Raw genomic sequence first — 23,149 nt, forward strand, 5'->3', positions numbered from 1 at the left:
GCACATGCACCCAAAAGCAAAAGTTCGTAAAACATTTTTTACCATATATGATGCTCTCTTGATAATCTTTTTTGCTTCCTTTTCTTCTTTGTTTTTATTTTAGAGAAAAGAGAGAGCATGCAGGGGAGAGGGGCAGAGAAAGAGAGATGCAGGGGCACGCTCCACAATCAGCACAAAGCCTGACATGGGGCTCGATCCCACGATGCTGAGATCATGACCTGAGCTGAAATCAAGAGTCACGTGCTCTGTGTCACACAGGCACCTTTTTTTCTATTTCATTCTATTTAAAAATGTGGTCATGACCCACTAAATTGAGTTTTTTTCTACTGAAAGGTCGGGACCTGCAGTTTGAAACACAGCTATAGATCCAAGATTCAGTTCTTTGTTTTTTTCCTTTCCTGAGTGCTTTTTTTCTTTTTGGGGGGTGGAGCAGTTAAAAAATGTGAGAGTTGGAAATAAAATTTATGTTAATGCTTCAGTTTAATTAATTGGCTTTCACACTTCCGGGGAGCTCGTCTGTGACATCAGTTTCTTTCCTTGCTCCCCTCTTGCTTATCCTCCCAGATGTCTACACCTTTCCCCTATTATATCAGTGTCACAAACCTTCAACAATAAAACACCAATGTGGGATGGCTAAACAGAGGAGAATCTTTGGGTAATCCTAATTGGTAGTCCAGAGTTAATGGATAAATTTAAAAAGAGCTTAGAGTCCTCTTATACAGATACAAAATCTGCCAGAGACTTTACTGAGTCCATTAAGCAGGGAACTAGTAAGATATAACTACTGCAAAAGAGAACTCAAAGTATCACCGCACATTTATAGTCAAAGGGGGAATGTTGAATTTATAAATGGTGTAAAACTGGTCACTCCCACAAAGCCGTAATTGATGCCTTCTACCAGATACATTTCTGTGGACAGGAATTATTTGCATGACTATCCATTTTCTACAGGTTACCTCCTACAGAGTTGTAATATAACCTAGTCAAAGATAAACAAAGGTTACAATAACCCAGATGGATAAGCTAGCCAGAATATTCACTGAATTCCAAATCCTTTCACAATTTTTCTTTATACTGATCAGATGCAAGCTATTAAGCCCATTCCTGGCCTAGGTTTAAAATTTTGCACCTGAAGGCCACATCCAGTTTGTGGAAGATTTATTCAGTCTCTGGAGTATTTTTACATATTTTGAGTTTCTTGCTATCAGCTAAAGAGTAGATTTTTTTCCAAAATAATCTGATTTCTGCTTTCTCTTGAAATATCAGACTCGGTGATACTGGGCCCACATTCCTACATGGAACTGTGATTGGAAATGCCAAAGGTGCCTTCTGTTGTGGTTTTTTAAATTTTTTATTTATTTTTGAATGAAAGAGAGAGCCTGAGTGGGGGAAGGGGCAGAGAGAAAGGGAGACACAGAAGCCCAAACGGGCTCCAGGCTCTTGAGCTATCCGCACAAAGCCTGACGCGGGGCTCAAACCCACGAACCGCAAGATCATGACCCTGAGCCAAAGTGGATGCTCAACCAACTGAGCCACCCAGGCGCCCCATGTGTTTTATTTTGTTTTGTTTTTTAATAGAAAATAGAAAAATGCAATTACCACAAAAGAACTATAAAGTGAATATAAACTGGCCATGCATCCTGGTAGCAACAACGATTAGGTTTGGTATATATTTTTCGGTATTTTTGTTTTCTAAGAATAAACATGCCTGTCTCCTCTCTGCACACAAAATAGAAATTACTTTCATAATTAACAAGCCTGTTCTTTTTTTTTAAGAAACAAAACTACAGAAAGGATATAAGTAGTATAAAACAAATACAGTAAAGAGACATACTGTAAAGAATATACAAAAAAGATGCTAAAACAGATTATTAAAGAACTACAAGTAAATCGTATCAGCTAAAATGACATTAAAAAGCTGCTTGAGGTCTATTCAGCTAGAAGGTTCTCTAAGGACTGGGCCAGATGGAGCAGCAGTAGGTAACCCCAGCCTCCTGGGCCCATTCACAGGTGTTAACAGGGGCCCTTCAGACTGAGGTGGCTTTAGATCTTCAGGAGAGAGCTTTCTAGATGCTTTGAGATCCTCTCCATGGGGGAGAGATGAGCCAGCCACAGCTTCAGCCTGGTCCTGTGTTTGTTTGTAGTGGTTACTGTTGTTATTGTTGTTTTAGCCTTGCCCATAACAGCCAGTGCAAATTGGACTCCAGGCTTTCCTAGTTCAAAACCTTCAAAAGCTTTTTCCCCTGGTTCCTGACTCAAGCCCTCACAAGCCTTGTTTTGGTGAAGGGCTCCTCCTCGCGGCTCCCTGGGCATCTCTCCCCTTCCCTCCCTCCTTTTCTCAAGGCGCCTGTGGGAGCCCGGGCCCACGCTCTCTTCAAACTCCTTCTGTCTCACAGGAGGCTGGCTTCATGCGTACTTAGCTGCTTGGCATTTGAATTTACCACCCCCGGGTTGTGCTGAAGAGGTCAGTCATTTCTGCAGTTTTGAAACGTGAAACAATACAGTCGAGTTAACATCTAAGTCCTGATAAGACAGCCAAGTATGTTTTTGAAAATTTGAAGAAAAGGGAGGGTACACATCACTTTGGTGATAATTAAGGGGATGCGTTTTCATAGTATAATTTGAGATCTTACAGATCATGATCTTAGTCCCTGAACTTTTACATTTTTCTGTTTGTAATAACACTGATGTTCCTGATTTTAGCTACCACTTACATGCTTAAGTGCTACATGCTCCCTTTCTCTGGGGCACTAGGTCCTGTTTTCCCGACTGCATTTTACATATTTACATTTGTACCAGTCGCTGGTTCCCTACATCTGACTTGTCTGAAATGGAATTTCAGAAAACATTGTTTTCTTCTTTTAAAAGGAGCTTCCCTTTCCTACTTTTCTTATTCTATCACTTTTTTCAGTCTGTCAGGCTTGAACTTTCAGTCCCCTTGTATTAATTCCTTTCCTCTGTGTTTTGTAGAGTCCAGAGTCCCTAGGCCCTGCTCCATAGTTCTGCACATCCCTTCTTTTTCATTCAGATGTCTCCTGTCCTAATCCATTCCCTTCTTGCTACAACTTTCTAGCTTTTTAACTCCATGCTCTCAATCAGCCTCTTCAGCATATCATTTTAAACTTAATCTTTCTGAAACACTAATTTCCTCAAGATCCTAGACTGTAACAGTAACATTAAACAAACACTGATATGCCACTCCGGATAGTCTAACATTTTCTTAACTTTTCAGCCCTTTCAGTCATTTGTCTCTACCTTTCTTTTGCAGTCTTGATTTCTTGATGTCTTTTTTTTTTTTGCAGTCTTGATTTCTGCTGCTTTTCTACATGCCTCTGTTGAGGTCACTCCCTTTGCTGTCCTCTAAACACACTGTGCTCTTTGTTCATCATGACCCTTCTTACAGGAAAGGCCTTCCTTCTTGTTTGTGTCTGTATCGTACCCAGCAGGTAAAGTTGGGAGTCAAGGCTACCTATTTGTGAAGTCCAGCAGGGTTCTTGTAATTCTCACTGATCCTTTTGGAATCCTTCCGGAGCAAATATGAAGAAAAAACAGAGTGTGTGTGTGTGTGTGTGTGTGTGTGCGCGTGTGTGCGCGCGCGGGCTTCCATACAGGTATCCCCTGCGTTTTGAAAGTTCATATTATGCATGCTGCTGTTGCTCTTGCGAAAGACCTACCTTAGTACTCGTTTTCGCTAACTTGAAACAAATCTGAAGAGGATTTTTCACTTCTATGAGAAAAAGAGAAAAGTGAAAATATGTTCAGTGTTTGTTTACTATGGGCTATTCTAGAGGCAGTGTGCACTCTAAGCAGCGAGAGTGACCCTGCCGAGCTCCTTGCCTGGGCACTACACTCAGAATCTCAGCATCAAGCCCACCAGAGCTCTGAACTGAGTCCGTGAGCATCTGGGTTTCATCTGCATTTATTCTGTGTGTGCCTTAGCAAGATGTATCCTAAGGTATCCAAAAAAAGCCCAAGAGAGGTTATCTTAGGGTCTGGGAATGTGGAAAAAAATTTTCCATGTAAATTAATGGCACTGGCTTCTTCACTTTATGCCATTTTGGCTTATGAAAGGTTTCATAGAAACACTCTACTTTCAGATAGCAGGGGAAACTTGTATGTTATTATTATTACAGTTAAATGGCTGTTGTTGATCAGTCACAGATAGGAACTGTAGTCTATTTGATGTATTTACATTATTTAGAAGTCTGTTGAAATGGAAAGAAGATCATCAGATTGAGAAGACCATGTTGCCTTAATCTTTTGTCATGGGTAATATTACTTAAAAGGTAAGACTTAAAATAATAGGAAAAAATAAATACATTACCTACCCTGCCCTGTGCCCCTTCAGAACAATAGGGTCTGCCTTGCCTAGTGATCAGGCTAGCCCTTTTATATGCAGTCTCTGTATACCATTAGAAGTGAAGACACTGTCCTTTTATTTTTCAGTCCTGTGTGAATGCACAGAGAAAAGAAGCATTTTGCTTTTTACACAAAGCCTATCTGTAACACACACACACACACACACACACACACACACACACACAGTGGTTTAAGTGATTTGAGATGATTTTCCAAATCATTGTGAACTGAACGTTTATATGACATCTAGAATATTGTGCTAATAATGAATTTTTAAAATAGTATTATTGAGGTATTTTATAAACATACAATAAATTGCACATATTGAGAGTGTCCAGTGTGATGAGTTTTGAGTTCTGTTGGTACCCCTCAGACCATCCCTGTGATCACCATAATGGACATATTCATCACCCCCAGAGTTTCCTTATGCTTCTTTATAACCCCTCCTTCCTCTCCCCCTCCCCTGTATGTCCCCATTCCCCAGGAAATCACTGATCTGCTTTCCATCACTACACATTAGTTTGCACTTTCTAGAAGTTCATATAAATAGAATCATACAATATGAACTCTTTTTTTCTGGCTTATTTCACTCAGCTTATCATTATTATTATGATTATGTTGAGATTTATGCATGTTGGAGCATATCTTAGGACTTCATTCCATTTTATTGCTAAACAGTAATAGGGATATGCCACCATTCAGCCATTTATCTGGTTTTGGACATTTGTGTTGTTTCCAGGTTTGGGCTATTACTAAAAATGCTGTATGACTTTTGTGGACATGTGTGGACATATGTTTCCAGCTCTCTTAGGTAAATACCTGGAAGTAGAGAATCTGGGTCATATGCTAGGTGTGTGTTTATGTTAGCACGGCAAGCCTTTTAAAAAGTTTTAAATATTTGAATAGGTACATAGTGGTATTTCGCTGAGATTTTAACTTGCATTTGTCTAATGACTAAGGATGTTGAACATCTTTTCGTGTGATTGTGTGCCATCTTTGGTGAAGTGTCTGTTCATATCTTTTGCCCACTTTCTACTGAGTTGTTTTCTCGTCACTAAGTTTTAAGAATTCTATATGTTTTCCAGATGCACATTCTTTAACTGATATGTGACTTGCAAGTATTTTCTCCCAGTCTGTGACTTGGGCAAGTGAATTCTTTGTCCCCCATCTCTATCAAGTAGCTCCAGGGTTCCCCTGTTTGAGAACTAGGAGACATTCACTCTGGCGTGGATCCCAACTCAGCCAGGTAACAATGCTGCTGCTGGCTCCTGAGGGATTTTTAATTATAAATGTTGGTATTTTTCCTGTTTATGAGTGTAAAGTTCACTTATTATAGACAATTCTTAAAATATTCAAAATTGTAAGGAAGGAAATGAGACCAGAATATACTTGGGAAATCTGAGCAGAAGCCCAACTGTGAAGGCCACATCCATCAGAAGCATGAGTGCTTAGGGTTTACCATAAACTCCGCTTGGGGCAACAGGACCGTTATCAGCTTCCTCCGCTTGGGGATTAGGGCTCTTAAATTACTCTCATTTTTGCTGTGGATGGCCTCAGAAATGTGGTGCGCTGAGGCTGCAGTGTTTGTTCATCCGGGATAGAAGTTGAATGCTTGTGTCTGCAATGCTCAGTCAGTATCTGGCCTAAGCACTTAATAAATGTTTATAAAATAGAAAGTAAATGAAGTTCTTGAAGTTAGATGTTGTGGAACTAGTAAATGTCTTTTGAACCTAGAGCTGAGCAAGGCTTGGGAAAGAAGAGATGGATAAAGATAGAAATGGAATTAATGAAATGGATGTGACTAATATTGGGAGCCGTTATATTAAAGTCCAACACAAGCCTCCTAAGTGTGAAGGGCTTCTTGTCCGTGGGGCTTTGTTGATGAAAAACTTTTAAGTGTTGGTTCCGAGAGGACTTGGTTTAAAATTCTAGTTGTGCTGTTTAGCGGCCACATAAACTTGGACCAATGCTTAATCTACTTCAATTCTTCTGCTTACACGTTGTGAATACTTGGGTGTGCATGGCGAGATGTCTCTGAGTTATGGGATAGCATACGTAAGACATTCTGGTATAGTGACTGACACTGTAGGAGCTCAGTAAATGTTAGTAGGGTTTTAGTTACTCCTCTTTTCCTCCCTCGTTTCTAGTCTTAAGCAAGACAACTCAATCTGGCTGCTGGAGTGGGGACCTACCTGTGTATTTCAGTGATAGGAAAAAATATCATGTGATAAAGATAATTTGATTGTATATCATGGTGTCCAGGGGCATAGTCTTTTCGTGCATGGAGTGATTTCTGTAAAGATACATGGATGGACTGACTTTAGATACTTGTGGAATGAAGAATTATTAGTGCCAGCAGTACTATTCATCATAAAAGGGAATCCCAAGACTCGTATTGTAAAATTGGAACGTGATTTTCACGTGAAAACATCCTGAGGAGGGAGTTGAGTGGTGGTCACATTGGTGGAGTGATGGGTGTGAGGGTAATTGGTACTTTTGTAAGAATTTTAGAGCTGTTTCAGATGAATATTTGTAACAAACTATTCTTTGCTGCCATTCTGAGCTCTTTCATACTGTCTCTGCTTCCTTTTTCTTACTGATTCTTCTGTTTCTTCCCTGCCTGGAAGTTTCTTGACTCTTGGAACCTAAGTCATCCCTCCTTTTCTGATGTTTATAATGTTCTAAAAGAAGGGGGTATAATATTATGATCGCCAATCAGTCATACTAACAACAAACTGATGCAGCCTGTATATAGTTTAAATTCATTGTTTTGGGTCATGAAAAACTTAAATGCTTCACTTAAGTTGTAACGGCTGTACAAAATACTTTAATTAAAAAAAGATTCTTCGGGCTCCTGGGTGGCTCAGTCGGTTAAGCATTTGACTTCGGCTCAGGTCATGATCTCACGGTTTGTAAGTCCTGCATCGGGCTCTGTGCTGACAGCTCGGAGCCTAGACCCTGCTTCCGTGTCTCCCTCTCTCTCTGCCCCTCCCCTGCTTGCGCTCTCTCTCCCTCTGAAAAATAAATAAACATTAAAAAAACATTAAAAAAATAAAAGAGAGATTCTTGCACTACCGGAGTTTGGTCTGGGTTTTGTAATAAAATAGTTAAACTTTTGGGGGTTGAGACTGACTTACCAGAACCACTTTTGTAATTTCCATGTTCGTTCCATTTCTGTTTTGTGGCCAGACACGAAAAAGTGTTGGAAATTTGAGTCCTTCTGTTAGAAGGCTTATCTTTATATGTTAGAACAGGAACCACTTTTTAAAGGGCTTCTCTTTCTCTGTGTTCGCAAAGCTCCTTGCTGTAGCACCCCAGTGATGCAGTGAACTAAGCAAGCCACATGGCCATACCTACCTCCGAGGAGGGAAGTAAACTGTAGTCTTAGGGCTCCGTAAGGCAGAGAGCCAGTGAACAACCCTAATGATTCCGTGGTTCTCACTTGTGGTCATCACATATAACAGCTCTTCTCATTGTAGGCAAAATAACTCACCCCTCCCCAAGGGCAGTAACCCAAATTGCCCCATTCAGTCACAGCAGAGCTTGAAGTCCCTTATCGTCCCATCAGGCCCTCTTGTGCCATCTCTTGGTCTGGAGAATTCCTGAATTAAGAAGACCTGTCCCTTATGTCCCCTCCCACTCTGGTGGAACTGGGAAACACCCTGCCCAAACCACTCCCATTCAGAAAGGGGAGGAACTGGAGATACGCAACCGTCATGGAGTGGTAGCAATTCTGAAATCCCACTGAGCAGGCTTTGGGGGGGAACCCCACCTTGGTTTGGAGGATGTTCATTAATTATGCCCACATTCTGCTTCCCGGGAGAGGCTCCCAATCTGCTGTTCTCTTTTTTTTTTTTTTTTCCTTTTCCATTAACTTCCTTGGCTCCCACTCAAGTGGGCCCTAGAGAATAGGCTGTCTTTGGGGGTTGAGCAGTTTTCTCTGGCAGCTTCCTGTCTATAGGGTTGTCCTAAATATCCAGTAGTCATAGTCCTGTTTTAATCCAGACTAGTAGTAGTCATTTTGGCCACACAGCTCTCAAAAATTTTGTTGGCTTCCCAGCTTGATTCCAATCAGCTTCATGTGTCAATAGCCAGACCTACAATTTTTGCTAGAGATCTCTCAGATTTGCTACATTTCTCATCTTTTTCTCCCCACATGTGCCTCCTCCCTTTAATTATTTGAGGGTACCTTTTTTCTGCCAACCGTCAGCTGAAGACTTATCCTCTTCGTCTGTTTTTCCTGAAACATTTTATCCCAAGTGAAGGAATTTACTATGTGCCACATTGATCCACATTGAGGTTTAATATCAGGTGTAGCCGTTGTGTCCTCTGGATTTGATCCTGACCCAATGTTGAGTTTTAATCAGCTGTTCTTTCAGAGGCCTTCTCCGCTTCATTTTCAACTGCTTGGGGTTGGGAAGTCAGTTGCCTTTTCCAGTCTGTCAAGCTTTGAATCTGAGCTCTCTTTTCTTACATTCCTGCTTGTAAACCAACCAGTTCTCTTCTGATCCCGTTTCTTCCTCGCACAGGTTTGTCTTGATCTTACTCAGTTGTTCTTAGCATGTCACTCTGTCTTTTCATCTTCTGCATTTGCTTTGCATCTAACCTCGTTTTTTCACCAGTTCCACACGAGCTGTATCTCCTTGTCCTCTGCTGAGGGTGCCAAACTATCTCCAGACCTTTCTTTTGGACCCATCATTATATCCAGTAAGCATTTTCTTTGAGGATTTCAGAGGCTGTTCCTTTTCTTTTACTGAACTGTTTTCTTTATCACATGCCTTGTCTTTTACTTCTCCAGTTTTTTTTTAATTTTTATTTTTGTCCTTTTTAATTAAAAAAAATTCTTTTTAATCTTTATTTGTGAGAGAGTGAGAGAGAGAGACAGAATGAGGGCAGGGGAGGAACAGAGAGAGAGGGAGACACAGAATTCGAAGCAGGCTCCAGGCTCCAAGCTGTCAGCACAGAGCCCGACGCGGGGCTCGAACCCATGAACCGTGAGATCATGACCTGAGCCAAAGTCAGACGCTTAACCGACTGAGCCACCCAGGAACCCCTTTCTTCTCCAGTTTTTATTCCTGTAAGATTTTTTTTTATGTTTATTTTTGAGACAGAGAGAAACAGAGCATGAGTTGGCGCAGGGGCATAGTGAGAGGGAAACACAGAATCTCAAGCAGTCTCCAGGCTCTAAGCTGTCAGCACAGAGCCTGAAGCGGGGCTTGAACCCACCAACCGTGAGATCATGACCTGAGCCGAAGTCAGATGCTTAACCGACTGAGCCACCCAGGAGCCCCAGTTTTTATTTCTTTAAAAGTTAACTCAGCCAAATATGTTTTCTGTCAACAAATCGGCTCCTTTACCGTCCATCCAGGTCTGCAGCTAAGGGTGTGTCGACCTCCACAAACCCCAGTACACTTCTCAGTTTCTAGAAGGCCTTTGCTCAGATAGGATCTTTATTTGCCCTCCCTGCTTGATTTTCTGGAATGGGTGGAATATTTGAAAACTAAAGTGTGGAGCACTTACTGCCAGCAGGACTTCCTTTCTTTGCTGTTACGTTGCTTTGCTTATAGGGACTGTCCTCAGAATGTGATGTGTCCTCCTGTGTTCCCTTCAGCTTCTTTCCCAGTTGTTTTCTAGGAGTCGGTGTCCTCCTCCCTGAGTGTAAAGAGGAAAGACGAGCGCGCGCGCGTGTGTGTGTGTGTGTGTGTGTGTGTGTGTGTGTGTGTGTGTTGGGGGCAGCACACAGTCTTGCCAACACAAAGATCTGCATTGATGGGAACTTAAAGTTGGTTGCAGTGCATACAATCCTGAGTGTCTGAATCAAGTAACTAACTGTAGATGATGTTTGAAGTGCCTTCCTTTCTTTTTTTAGGTGGCCTCAGTTTTATGACCCTGGCATGACAAGAAGCCTGGACAAGTTTTTGTTTCGTTTACTTTTTCTTTTCCCATTCCAGTGTCTGATTTATAGTTAGTGAGATCGTTCCATATCCTAGGGTTACCTGTTGATTTTAGTTTTACGTATAATAATTTCTTGGGTTATTTCCTGCATGTTCAGAAATTGAGAGAGGTTGCATGATTCAAGGCACTTGTGGTTTGGAACTGGAAGTCTGTGCCCCTTAATTTCTCTTTTTGTCTTCTGACACCAAGAGAGGGCTTATGTTTTTAAGTCTGGTAATGGAATTCCTTAAAGTAATCATTGTGATATATTTATGTTTGGCATTTTACTAAGACTTTTACAGTTTGCTCTGAATCTGACATTGCGTGGTGTTTCTGTTTCAGATAGCAGCAATGTTTCACTTCTTCAGAAAGTCTCCGGAATCTAAAAAGCCCACAGTACCAGAGACAGAAGCCGATGGATTTGTCCTTTTAGGTGAGCCTTTTACAGAAACAAAATCATAATTGGATGACTTATTGTTCCTTTAAAAGTTTACTTTAAAATTATGTGATTGATTTTTAATTCTCACTAATACCTGAATTAATTTATGTATATGAAATCTATAAAAATAAAGCTCCCCAGTCACTTAGAATATTTTTGTCAAGTCACACTCTTCTTATATATTACTTTGGCTGCATCCTTCAAATTATATGTGTAAAAATCGTCTCTTTTTTTTCTATCTGATAAGCTGGTCAACCTTTTTAATTGCAAAAAACCAAAAGTCTTGAAGGATCCTTGATAAAGTCAAGTTCTGTTTTATAAATAGCAGCAAACCTCGCCTCTTAAATTAGCATCTGAAATTAAATTAGGCATCCAATAAATCATTTGCTGAATGAAGTATACTTTTTAAATCGAAATATGTTACATAGTGTCTCCTAAATGTTTGTTAACATTGGTTTATTTTCTATTATAAAATTGATACCTGCAGTTATTACTATTTTGGAGGCTTTAAAAAAATTTCTTTCAAACAAATACTATGCTCTTTCCAAGGCGAATTCTGAAAAATAACATTTCCTTCATGTGTCGTGTGTCTTTCCCCTGAGGAAGAGACTTGCAGTCTTTGTATAGTTCTTCCCAGAAGTTCTGTCCCCAGGGGTGATGAGCTAAAACCCAGTGTTCCCACGTAACTCACATCCTCTCCCACTCTGGACTTCCTGCCGCCAAATTCTGCCTTTTCCCTGAGAGGAGTTGCATGAACTCATAGGGTATTTGCTCCCTGGGATGTTTCTCAGGTATCTCTCTTTCCAGATTCTGGTAGCAAATATACCACCAGATTCTGGTTTCCTTCCTCTTAGGATCTCTATCTTGGCCCAGTCAGACCAGGGTCCCCTTGCATGGACAAATGCTTCACATGTCTTGAAAAGTGGAGATTGGTGCCTTGGATTTAAAGGTGATCTTGAATTTTCAGCTTCGGCCCCCTCAGAGCTGGGTTCATGCCATGACTCTTTCTCCACACTTTTACAAGTTTGGGTGGGTAGGTCTCTGCCTCTTCAGCCCTTCTCTTTAGGATCTGGTCTCTCACAGAAAGGACACGAGCATTTCACCCATCTGGCCCTCTCCCATTTCTAGGCCTTAATCTCTGGAAGACCAGATTACAGTTTTTCTTGCGGCTAAATGTTACCTGTGAATGTCCCATCTTTGACACAGTCAAGTTCTGTCAGGCCAGGATCTGCAGTGCTGGCAGATTCCCCTTCCCTTCTGGCAGTTTTTCTGAATCTGCTGCCTATGTACTAGGACAGGGGCAATAATTTGGGTGCTCAGCATTGTTTTCTCTCTGTCCACATCCCCTGTGCCTGAGGCAAAATAGTGAGGCATTGTTTGACCAGGGCCAGTGGTTTTTCTGGGGAACTTTCTGATGGGTACAAACTGGGGTGCCATGCACATGACCGCTCGTCTGGCCCTTCTTATCGCATCAAGAATTTATGCCTCAGCTTCCAGGTCCGAACTGGCTCCATCAGTCCCAACTTCTGTTCCTTGAAAGCTGCCAGTGTTGCTTCCCTCTTACCTCCTGAATTAACCTCACTAACTAAACCTCAGGGATGCCTCTGGTCTGCTTCTTTAAGCATTTCACACAAAACTCTTCTCTCAGAAATGTGCTTCAACAAAGCCTGGTTTTCCAAACTCTGTTCTGTGTTTCTCTGTAGTCTTAACACATGTGTAGAGAGCTTTGCTGTTTTCTCTTGTATCATGTTTAGAAATCAACATTACTCTTTTTGTAATCAAATAGTCATTTAAAGGATGTGAGTGTAGTACACAGACATCTTTGTGAGCAGGTGCAACTTTTAATGCTCTTCATATATCTTCTTCACCTGTCTGGTGAAGCACCTGAAATTGCTGTGTGGCCTGCGACATTGCAGCATTTCAGAGGTAAGTTTTAACCACAGCTGAAAACCCCCTGCTGCTGGTCCTTCTAAAATCTGCACTGTCTGGTAGCTCAAAGCATATGGATGCTTCAGCTGTAGCTAGCCCAACACGGGCCTAGTTTCCAGTGTCTTCTGCCTCAGCGGCTGAAGCTTATCTGCTGTGGACCTTTCCTCTTCTAGAAGAGATGCTGGTTTATGAAGTAGTTTTTAGCCGAGCCTTGGAAGACACAGAAACTTTCAGATTTGCTAATTCATGAGGGAATTTCCAGCATTTTATTACCCTCATCTGCTCTCATGTTCTAGCTGCTCCCTCTGATACACCTAAGCTCTGAGGGGGCACTTTTCCAAAAGCTGACATGCTGTGTTTGGAGGGTGCTTTCCCAGGACCATCTTGGACTGAGTTGGGTGGGTTTTGTCCCTGCACCGTACCTCACCTGTAACGTTAGTGTCCCTGGCAGTCATGGTGAGGAATCACTTCCGTCATCGTTCCAGGACAGTGATGTAATTTGAAGTCAGCTGGTGGTCACCGTCTTTCAAATGACCCAAGCCAGACGAGTCCCCTAGATGTCTGCTGAGGCTTTCTTCTCCTTCAGTGTCCATGAGTGCTGAGCCCGTCTCTAGGTGCAAAGCTCTACCCCTTCACCACCCTCCATGAAAAATCCCTGCGTGCCTACTATCTTGTGAGCTTAGTTACTCTCCTGAAGTTGTGAGGATGTCAGCCAGCATAAGCCTTGGCTCTCTCTTCCTGTGTCTTCTTTCTCTTCTCATTGATCACACCACCTCCCTTCTTTCTCAGGAACACCTCAGAGACACTGCAGTGAAGGGCAGATGAGATCCTGACTCGAGCCAGACTTGTTGGCTCTGTATCCTGGCTCTACAGTTTGCCAGAGTCTCCATTACAGGGGAGGCAGAAATTCTCCTCTCTCCTCTCAGGGTCTGCGCCTGAGTCTGAGACATAAATACACAAAGGGCAGATGAACAGGAGAGAAGCATACAGGCTTTTATGTGTACACAGGAGCCCCTCCCCTCCCCCCCCCCAAGAAAATGAAGACCTAAAGAAATGGCAAAACCCATGTGCTCATGTACCAGGTTGAACAAAGAGGCCACTGTGGAAAAGTAGCTTGTGTGGGGAGACTCAAGGAAGATAAGAGTTATTTTAACAGGGTCTGTTTGTACAGAGTTCTCTTGGCCTTGACTCTCCACCTCTGGTGATAAGAATGCTTCTTTCCCCCTGGCATCTTCTAGAGGGGGGCTTTATCTCCTGCTTTCGGGAAGGAAAGGAGAGGTCAGAGCGCCCTCCTTGCACCTGCTATTTTTCAAGTGCCTTTAGCTCAAAATAATCCTTATGCTCAAGCACCATATTTTGGGGTGGTATATTTGCTACCCTCCGCTGTTTGGGGCAAGTTATATAACTTCTGGAGGTGAGAGGGTATTGAGAAAATGAGCGTGATACCGGTATGAACCCCATAGGGTTATTGAGAGGATTAATGGGTTAATATGTATAAAATACTTAGAACAAGTCTCTGGATGAAATGATAGTATTATATCCACATACAGGTGAGGACTGAACTTTTCTGGGTTCTTCCAGCTAACGTAGAGCAGATCTGGGATTAGTCCAGGCAACCTTACTTTAGAACCTAATCCTCTTAACCACCAAGCTATCCGTCTTTTTTTTTTTTTTTTTATGTCATATTATCATTTTAAATTTTAAGACATTAATGACGTTTTAAGCTCTTTAAAAAATTTTTTACATTGTATTCCTTCGTGTTTCAAAGAGAAAGTGTTCTGTTTCTTTGTTTTTGCTTTTTTTTTTAATGTTTGTTTATTTTTGAGACAGAGAGACGGTGTGTGTGTGGGAGGAGCAGAGAGAGAGGGAGACACGGAATCTGAAGCAGACTCCAGGCTCCCAGCTGTGAGCCCAGAGCCTGACGTGGGGCTCGAAATTACCAACTACGAGATCACGACCCGAGTCAAAGTCGAACGCTTAACTGACTGAGCTAACCCGGTGCCCCATCTTTGTTTTTGCTTTTTAAGTAAAAGAGGGTTGGTATATCATAAAATTTGGCTAATTTTGCTACCCCAAACTTTTCACTTTAAACTATTTAAAATATTGCAGAAAACTGTAATCTCTTTAATGAGGTTGAGGTTGGAGGATGGTATACATTATGCAGTTAATAAAAAAATACATCAGCAGTTAGGGACCTAGTTGATTTGACTGGTAAAGGTTAGGACAGATTATTAGGAATACAGTAGGTTGTCTTTGCTAAAATTTTTTTTTATTATTTTTGAGAGAGAGAGAAAGCACATAAGTAGGGAAGGGGCAGAGGGAGAGAAGGAGATAGAGGGTCTGAAGCAGGCTCCATGCTGACAGCAGAGTGCGTGATGTGGGGCTTGAACTTACAGACCGTGAGATCATGACCTGGGCCAAAGCTGGACTCTTAACCAACTGAGCCACTCAGGTGCCCCTAGTAGGTTGTCTTTAAAAACAGAGTGGTGAGGGGCATCTGGGTGGTTCAGTTGGTTGAGCATCCGACTTCGGCTCAGGTCATGATCTCACAGTTTGTGGGTTCGAGCTCCACGTTTGGCTCTGTGCTGACAGCTCAGAGCTTGGAGCCTGCTTCAGATTCTGTGTCTCCTTCTCTCTCTGTCTCTCCTCTGCTCATGCTGTCTCTATCTCTCAAGAATAAATAAACATTAAAAAACAAAACAAAACAAAAAACACAGTGGTGAGGGGCACCTAGGTGGCTCAGTTGGGTAAGTGGGTTAAGCATCCAACTCTTGATTGGCTCAGGTCATGATCTCACAGTCACGACATTGGGTCCCCTTAATAGGCTCTGTGCTGGGCACAGGGCCTGCTTAAGATTCTTTCTCTCCCTCTTCCTTTGCCCCTACCTCATGCACTGGCTCTCTCTCAAAAAAAAAAAAAAGAGTGGTAACCTCTTTTTTTTTTTAAGCTGATTTGTTCCACTAAGTTGCACTTTTTTATCATGCGATTATACACTGACAAATGTAATACCTACTTTAGTTTCAGTGCATACTGTGTGAAATATTTTGGAAAACGTCAAATAGGTCAAATGGTAGATATGAAATTCTGTTATTAACATGTTTCAGATTTGGCACACATATATTTTGGTTATTTCTTGGTCCTCATGTGCAGTAGACACATTGCAGGAAAATAAATATATACGATGGGTTTTGTTGTATTTGGGAAGTGATAAGACTAAGTGAAGACTGAGAAACAGTTATATTTATGGCAACAACTTACCAATATGGAGTCTACAGAATTTTTTAGATTATCATTGTATGTAGTCTTTATACATTTTTCTAAAACGGTCAGAGTAAATTATGTTGTTAGAGGTGTCAATTATCTCTCTTTTCCCACTTGAGAGGACCTTTTACCCTGGGAAGGTCTTCCTGCTTAACACAAATAGGTTTCAGGTGACAATTACTAGATGGCATTGCTGAAGTCAGTACCCCATGACTTGAAATTTTGGGTCCAAGCAGAGCCTAGGCACTTTGTTGATAATAGGAATATCTGGGTTGTTCGTATACAATTAGCTCACTTTTGGACAGAAAGAAAGCTTTCTCCCTGTTAAGGTTTCCAAAGCGTTTAGCCTTTGTAAAATGTCGAGTGTGCTGAATAAGAAAAAGGGGAGAAAAAAGCCTCATAGAAAAACATCCTTTCCCTTGTAACCAGTTCCTATTCACATAAGAAGGTGATAGCTATTCGTTCATTCAGTGATGAAGTTGAAGTAATCCTCCAGGGTACTCATTTTACACAAAAACAAATTGCAGTTTTCATTTGCATCACTGGGTGGCGATTTTTCTTAGTTTTATACTACTGTTTAAAACCCTAGCAAGCGTGGTACTATTTGTAATTACCAGGGTTTTCTTGTGTTATGACATGTTTAATTGTAATTTTAAGACATTATCTTTAAGTTGATTACAAATTTACTACTGTAGTGTGCAACCTCATAGTTATTTTAAATTAAGGAAAAGGGTATCTGTTGCCTAGATGTTGGCATATAATTCCTTCTGAAACTAAGACAAAGGCATGAATTGGCTTATTATGTTATAGCAAAAAGAAGGAAAAAGAACAGCAATTAAAAAAAAACCCACGGAATCGGAGATGAAAAGGAATAATTTAGATTATTGTTGTTATGTTCACTGACATTGTTGACCAGTATTGAGTAGAACTTTGGAGCAGGCAGAATGAAACGGGGCAAATACTACCATAGAGATTGAAGAAACTGGGTTATAGTACAAGTGACATTCAGCATATGCAGGTGCTTCTGAAAGTAGGGCATAAGGACCTGTGGTCTCCTTTAAACTAATTATTTTGTAAAACTGAATTGAGAATCAGAGTTTAGTAATTTAGCAGCTTGGATTTCATCCTTTCAATTTTGATATTGCAATGTGTAACTGAGTCTCACCTAGTGTTTTCCAGTTGAAATGATAAATCAGAATTTGAAACATGTGGGTTATTTTTAAGATTGACCCCTACTGAATTCCTCGTTCTCAGAATCATTCAAACCATGCATACATGCTAAAGCTAAACTATTCCGTTTTTATATGGAATGTTTAGATGATCTCTTTGCTTCAATGTTCCTTCCTTTATTCAAAAGTGGAAATATAGCTGTGTATGATAAAAATTTACATTCCAAGGAATGAGGGACAGTAAGTCACTTTGCTTTGTCTAGGCCTGAAGGCTTTAATTAAAACAACAAAGACAAAAACTAAACAGATTTTTAGAGTGTGCTTCCTATTTTTATTCTCTGTTCTTCAAACAGAAGTATACCAAATCTTAAAAAAAAAGAGTGTTTATGGATTAAAAAAGCAACTGATCATATTAATACCTCTTTACCCATGTATCATGATATCCAGAAAAACTCAGATGACACACAACTCTGTGTGTCTAGTGGTAGAATTGACAGAATTGTCACATTCCCTGGTTCCTAATTCTGGTTCATCTGTTCATCTGGTGGCACTTGAGAGCTGAAAGTGTTCAGGCAAGGCTATCCTGTGTGGGGTGTACTGCCCCGCCTTGTCTCCTTGACTGTGCAGATTAGAAGGAACTTTTTAGGGCAACGGAGAGGAGTTGACCATACTGAGAAGCAGAACTGAGCCCTCTGTTTCATTACAATTAATTGAGAGAAAGTCATTCACATACTCGGGCTCAGCAATGTCAATTGGATGACCTGTCTCTCTAACTCCATGCTGACCCTCCTGTGCATCAGGGGGCACTTTGAAAATATACTGGTGCTGGGGCCTCCAGAATCCCTGCATTCTGGTTAGATAGGCCTGGGGTTTGGCCCAGACATGAGGTGTTTTTTTTTTTTTTTTTTTTAGAGTTTCCCAGACAGTTCCACCATACACACAGGGCTGAGAACCACCGCAGTTCACTCTCTGTAATTTAGTAATTGTATGCCATGAAACACTTTGAAAAAGACCTCATAAAAATATAGAGTTACAGCTTCTCTTCCACCGTACTTGAGCCATAAACAAACAAACAAAAAGCAAATAAAACCACAAAGTCTGGGTTAAACACACTTCCTTTCAAACATCAAATGATAAAGAAACAGAAAGCTTTGAGTTTCTTAAAGCAATATATCTGGAACCTTAATTTTTTTTTTTTTAATCAGTGAAACAATTGGGAAGCGTTTTATTAACTTAATTATACAAATGTCAATTCCAGGTGGCCTCTCTTTTTGTCTTCAGCCATAAGGTATATCTGTTTGACAGATTAACACCTATACACTCACCAGAGCAACTCCAAGGTACTTTTTCTTTGAACTAAACACTTCAGGTAGTCATATTTTTAGTATAGCTATTCGGGGGTCATTGCCTGCTTTACTATGGTGCTGTTTCCTGGAGGGCACTTACTTAGTACGATACCAGTAGGGAGAAAATGTAAGTGTGCACACCATATTCCATAAATGAGTTTCCTCTCGTGTTTCCTTCCAGGCTTTCCTAGTGCTATATCTTCCACATATGAGACTAACTGAAAAATTGTGATGAGTACTTTTATATTTTAACTTAAAAGTTTATTTTTATTTCATCCTGCTAAGGAAATAAAGTACAAGGATGAGAGTTGAAGTAGAATGTACGGTGTGAACATTGCACTTCATACTGGTAATAATTCAGATGGGGTTGGAAGACCTAAATATTGTCTTTCTGGTAATCTTAATAATAAGGCAGTATTCTTTTGTGTTTTAGTGGTTATCGTACTCAGCGTCAGTTTTTTCCCTTTGAATGTGACCAAAGCCTATTATGAAGGAGAGGGTTCTTACTTAGGATTATACATTAATCTTCATAAATGTGAATTTTTGAAAAATGTATCTTCTTCCTTTATTATATCATGACAGAATTATGGTGTTATCTCAGAATACCGTTATCAAATAAACTAAGCCAGAAGTGAAACATCTTAAATTTGTGTGATGGAGTCTTATTGTAGTGATCACTAAGTCAACATGCTTGAGGACTTTGTCTGTCGCAGGTGCTATGCTCTTTGTTTAAAATGCTACAGGGGCGCCTGGGTGGTGCAGTCGGTTAAGCGTCCGACTTCAGCCAGGTCACGATCTCACAGTCCGTGAGTTCGAGCCCCGCGTCGGGCTCTGGGCTGATGGCTCAGAGCCTGGAGCCTGTTTCTGATTCTGTGTCTCCCTCTCTCTCTGCCCCTCCTCCGTTCATGCTCTGTCTCTCTCTGTCCCAAAAATAAATAAACGTTAAAAAAAAAAATTAAAAAAAAATAAAATAAAATGCTACAGATTCCTGGGCCTGACCCATACTTAGTGAAACACAATCTTTGGAGCCATAGCCCAAGAATCCGCATTTAAAAAAGCAATGCACATGGCATTTCTATGACAAAAGAGACAAGAATATACAATGGGGGAAAAGACAAATGATGCTGGGAAAACTGGACAGCTACGTGCAAAAGAATGAAACTGAACTACTTTCTGACACCATACACAGAAATGAACTCAAAATAAATCAAAGACCTAAATGTGATACCTGAAACTATAAAACTTCTGGAAGAGAATATAGGAAGTAATTTCTCTGGCATCGGCTGTAGAAACATCTTTCTAGATGTCTCCTGAGGCAAGGGAAACAAAAGCGAAAATAAACTGTTAGGACTACACCAAAATAAAAAGGCAAACTAATGAATGGGAGAAAATGTTTCCAAATGAGATATCTGGTAAGGGGTTAATATTCAAAACATATAAAGAACTTATACAATTCAACACCAAAAAAACCCCAAATAATCCAATTAAAAAATGGACAGAGGACTTAAATAGACATTTTTTCCAAAGAAGACATACACATGGCCAACGGACACATAAAAAGATGCTCCTAAAAATAAGGGGTCAGAATGGCTAAAATAAAAAAGACAAGAAATAACAAGTGTTGGCAAGGATGTGGAAGAAAAGGAACCCTCATGCACCGGTGGTGGGAATGCAAACTGGTGCAGCCACTGTGGAAAACAATATGGAGGTTTTCCACAAAAAATCAAAAATAGAATTACCATTTGATCCAATAATTCCACCACTGGGTATTTATCCAGAGAGTATGAGAGCACTAATTCGAAGGGATATATATTCCCCTATGGTTACTGCAGCATTATTTACAATATGCAAATTATGGAGGCAGCCCAAGTATCCATTGACAAAGAAGGGAATGTGTATGCACACACACAATGGAATATTATTCAGCTGTAAAAACGAATCTTGCCATCTGCAACAGTGGATGGATGTAGAGAGTGTAATGCTAAGTGAAATAAGTCAGAGAAAGACAACTAACACTATATGATCTCATTCATGTGGAATTTAAGAAACAAAGCAAATTGGGGTACCTGAGTGGCACAGTTGGTTACAGCATCTGACTTTAGGTCATGATCTCACAGTTTGTGGGATTGAGCCCCATGATGAACCCCATGGTGACAGCATGGAACCTGCTTGGGATTCTCTCCCTCTCTCTCTGCTTCTTCTCCACTTGCACTGTCTCTTAAAATAAATAAACTTGAAAGAAAGAAAGAAAGAAAGAAAGAAAGAAAGAAAGAAAGAAAGAAAACTCCAACTCTTAATTGTAGAGGACAAACTGATGATTGCCAGAGGGAAGGTGGGTGGGGAGTTGGCTGAAGTACAGAAAGCGGATTAAGAGTACACTTGATGACCTGAGTAATATATGGAATTTTTTGAATCAGTATATTGTATACTTGAAACTAATACAGTACTGTATGTCAACTATACTGGAATTTTAAAAAATTTCTGCTACGCTGTGGTCATCAGTTAGGTTATAAACTGATCAATAGCTTACAATCGTTATTTTCATTAGAAAGTCATACTTTTATGATTAATTTTACATGTATTTTATATATACATACAAACACGTACATGCATTAATTGTATTTTTAGTGAGAAGTATTAAGTATACTAAAACCTTACGTTATAGTATTAGTGACTTAAAGGAGTCATTGTTCTGAAAATTTTCAGTATTCTAAGTCACATAACTCAGTTCTCAACTTATGGAATGATTTATTTTTATTTCTGGCATCTATTATTCCTGATGTACAAGGCGAAAATATGCTTGGCAGCACCAGAGGAAAACTGTAACCCTTAAAATAGTTTGTTGATGGATCGGTTGAAAGAGTTGATAACTGTGATAACCAGCCATTGTCTGTTGGTCTCACTATGTTAGGGGTTCTTAGCCATGATGACTTTAGGGGGCTGAGCGGAGTGGTCTGTAAACCTCCTGAACTTATAGGCAAAATTTTGTATTTACATTTTTCTGAGAAGGGTCTTTGCATTTCGTCAGAATCTCAAAGGTCTGTGACCCTTCAAAGGTTAAGAATCATCTTTGTAGATGTTGCTATGTATACCCATGTTTACAAGCCCCTTGGGTTGTGTGATCTTAGGGTATTTTTATTTTTATTTTCTTTCTTTAATGTTTATTTATTTTTGAGAGAGAGACACAGAGTGCAAGCAGGGGAGGGGCAGAGAGAGAAGGAGACACAGAATCCAAAGCAGGCTTCAGGCCCTGAGTTGTCAGCACAGAGCCCGATGCAGGTCTCGAGCCCACAAACCAGGAGATCAACCTGAACCGAAGTCTGACTCTTAACTGACTGAGACTTAGCCCAGACTCCCCAGGTTATTTTTATTTTAATGTCAGAAGTAGTATAGTCATTGTCAGAGATGCATCATATCTCATTGGCCACTTTTACTAGTTTGGCTTCAGAAAATAGAATGACTTTTGAGCTAAAAGAAAATCAGGGAATAATTACTGTAATGTAAGATACATAGTACATGGGATATCTGTAAGGAAGTTACAACCTAAGTGGCAAGACGTACAAAAATAAAAATTAAATAACATTACACACAATAATGTCAGACACCAGGTGTGTGGTAGAATGACTTGTACCATATGCATGGTCCCATACAGTTCATTAGTTTGTTGGTGTTTCTCTGTCTTGTCAGTCTGGTGTGAATAAATGTGTATACTTTTCCACTGATGCATTTGGGACATGATACTGCAATTAGTTTTTTTCATTCAAAAAACTAAAAGCAGGGAAATGATAATAGAGATGAACAGATCCTAAGTTGTGACTGGAGAACTGTTTCACTAGTTGTAGTAAACATCTAATTAGTGATTAGTAACGATAGTTTATTCTTGGTTTGCTTTTGCATGGAGCTCTCACTGTTCTAACTAGGATGTTTTCTGCTCCCAGGCCTGCAGGCCTGTATTTCCTTATGCAGAATGCCCAGCCTGTTTCACTTTGTATCCTGTTCAGTCTCCAGATCTCAGATGAAATTCTGTCTCGAGGTCTCTACTGTTTCTGGATAGCTTGTCCTTCATCTCATAGTACACCTTTTCTCATCATTTATTTGCTCCTTAATCACATAGTATCTTTTAGTACCTCCTATATCATTGTTTTGTAATGTTATTTAAACTTGCATTTTTCTGAATTTTACCACTTGTATTATAACCTCCTTACAGACATCTTGTCTGCCGTGTATCTTCCCTAAATAGCACAGTGACTTCTATAAAATTTATCTGCAATCTACATATTGTCAACAGGTTTTGGAATGACTTCTAGATCATTTAGTATTTGGTTAGAAAACTTGGTAATGTCTTCTATTAAGGTGTTTTTCCAGTGAAAATGCATCTTTGTTGAACTTATGTCACCTGTCACCTGGACTTAAATTATACTAATTTTAGTTATTAATGCAAACTGAATAAGCATTCAGAACAGGTTTGCCTATTCCAAATTTGTTCCCTTTTCTTCCACACTTCTGAGTATTCACTTCCTCTTTGTGGCCCTGTGTTTCAGGAGAGAATGCCTTCATTTTTAGCCCTGGGAGGTCAGTTCTAATGTGTGTAAGCGAGTAAGGGTGGCCCGATCAGCCTTGCCAGCAGTTAGTTTCAGAATGGAGACCTATGACATTTCTGCCTGATTGGATGTGAAGGAAAGCCGGCTGAGGGGCTCACAGGCAGTTACTGG

The 23,149-nt window shown here is 40.4% G+C and overlaps 1 protein-coding gene across 1 annotated transcript in view; it reads left to right on the forward strand.

Annotated features, from left to right (window-relative positions):
* Nucleotides 1-23,149, forward strand: part of UMAD1 (UBAP1-MVB12-associated (UMA) domain containing 1) — a 221,145-nt gene that overhangs the window by 11,915 nt on the left and 186,081 nt on the right. The window contains exon 2 of the mRNA XM_047843253.1: nt 10,636-10,726. Coding sequence (XP_047699209.1) covers nt 10,645-10,726 — 82 coding nt within the window. The 5' untranslated portion in view covers nt 10,636-10,644. The remainder of the gene's footprint in view (nt 1-10,635; nt 10,727-23,149) is intronic.

The sequence above is a fragment of the Prionailurus viverrinus genome, chromosome A2 (genome assembly GCF_022837055.1).
Source record: "Prionailurus viverrinus isolate Anna chromosome A2, UM_Priviv_1.0, whole genome shotgun sequence".
NCBI lineage: Eukaryota > Metazoa > Chordata > Mammalia > Carnivora > Felidae > Prionailurus > Prionailurus viverrinus.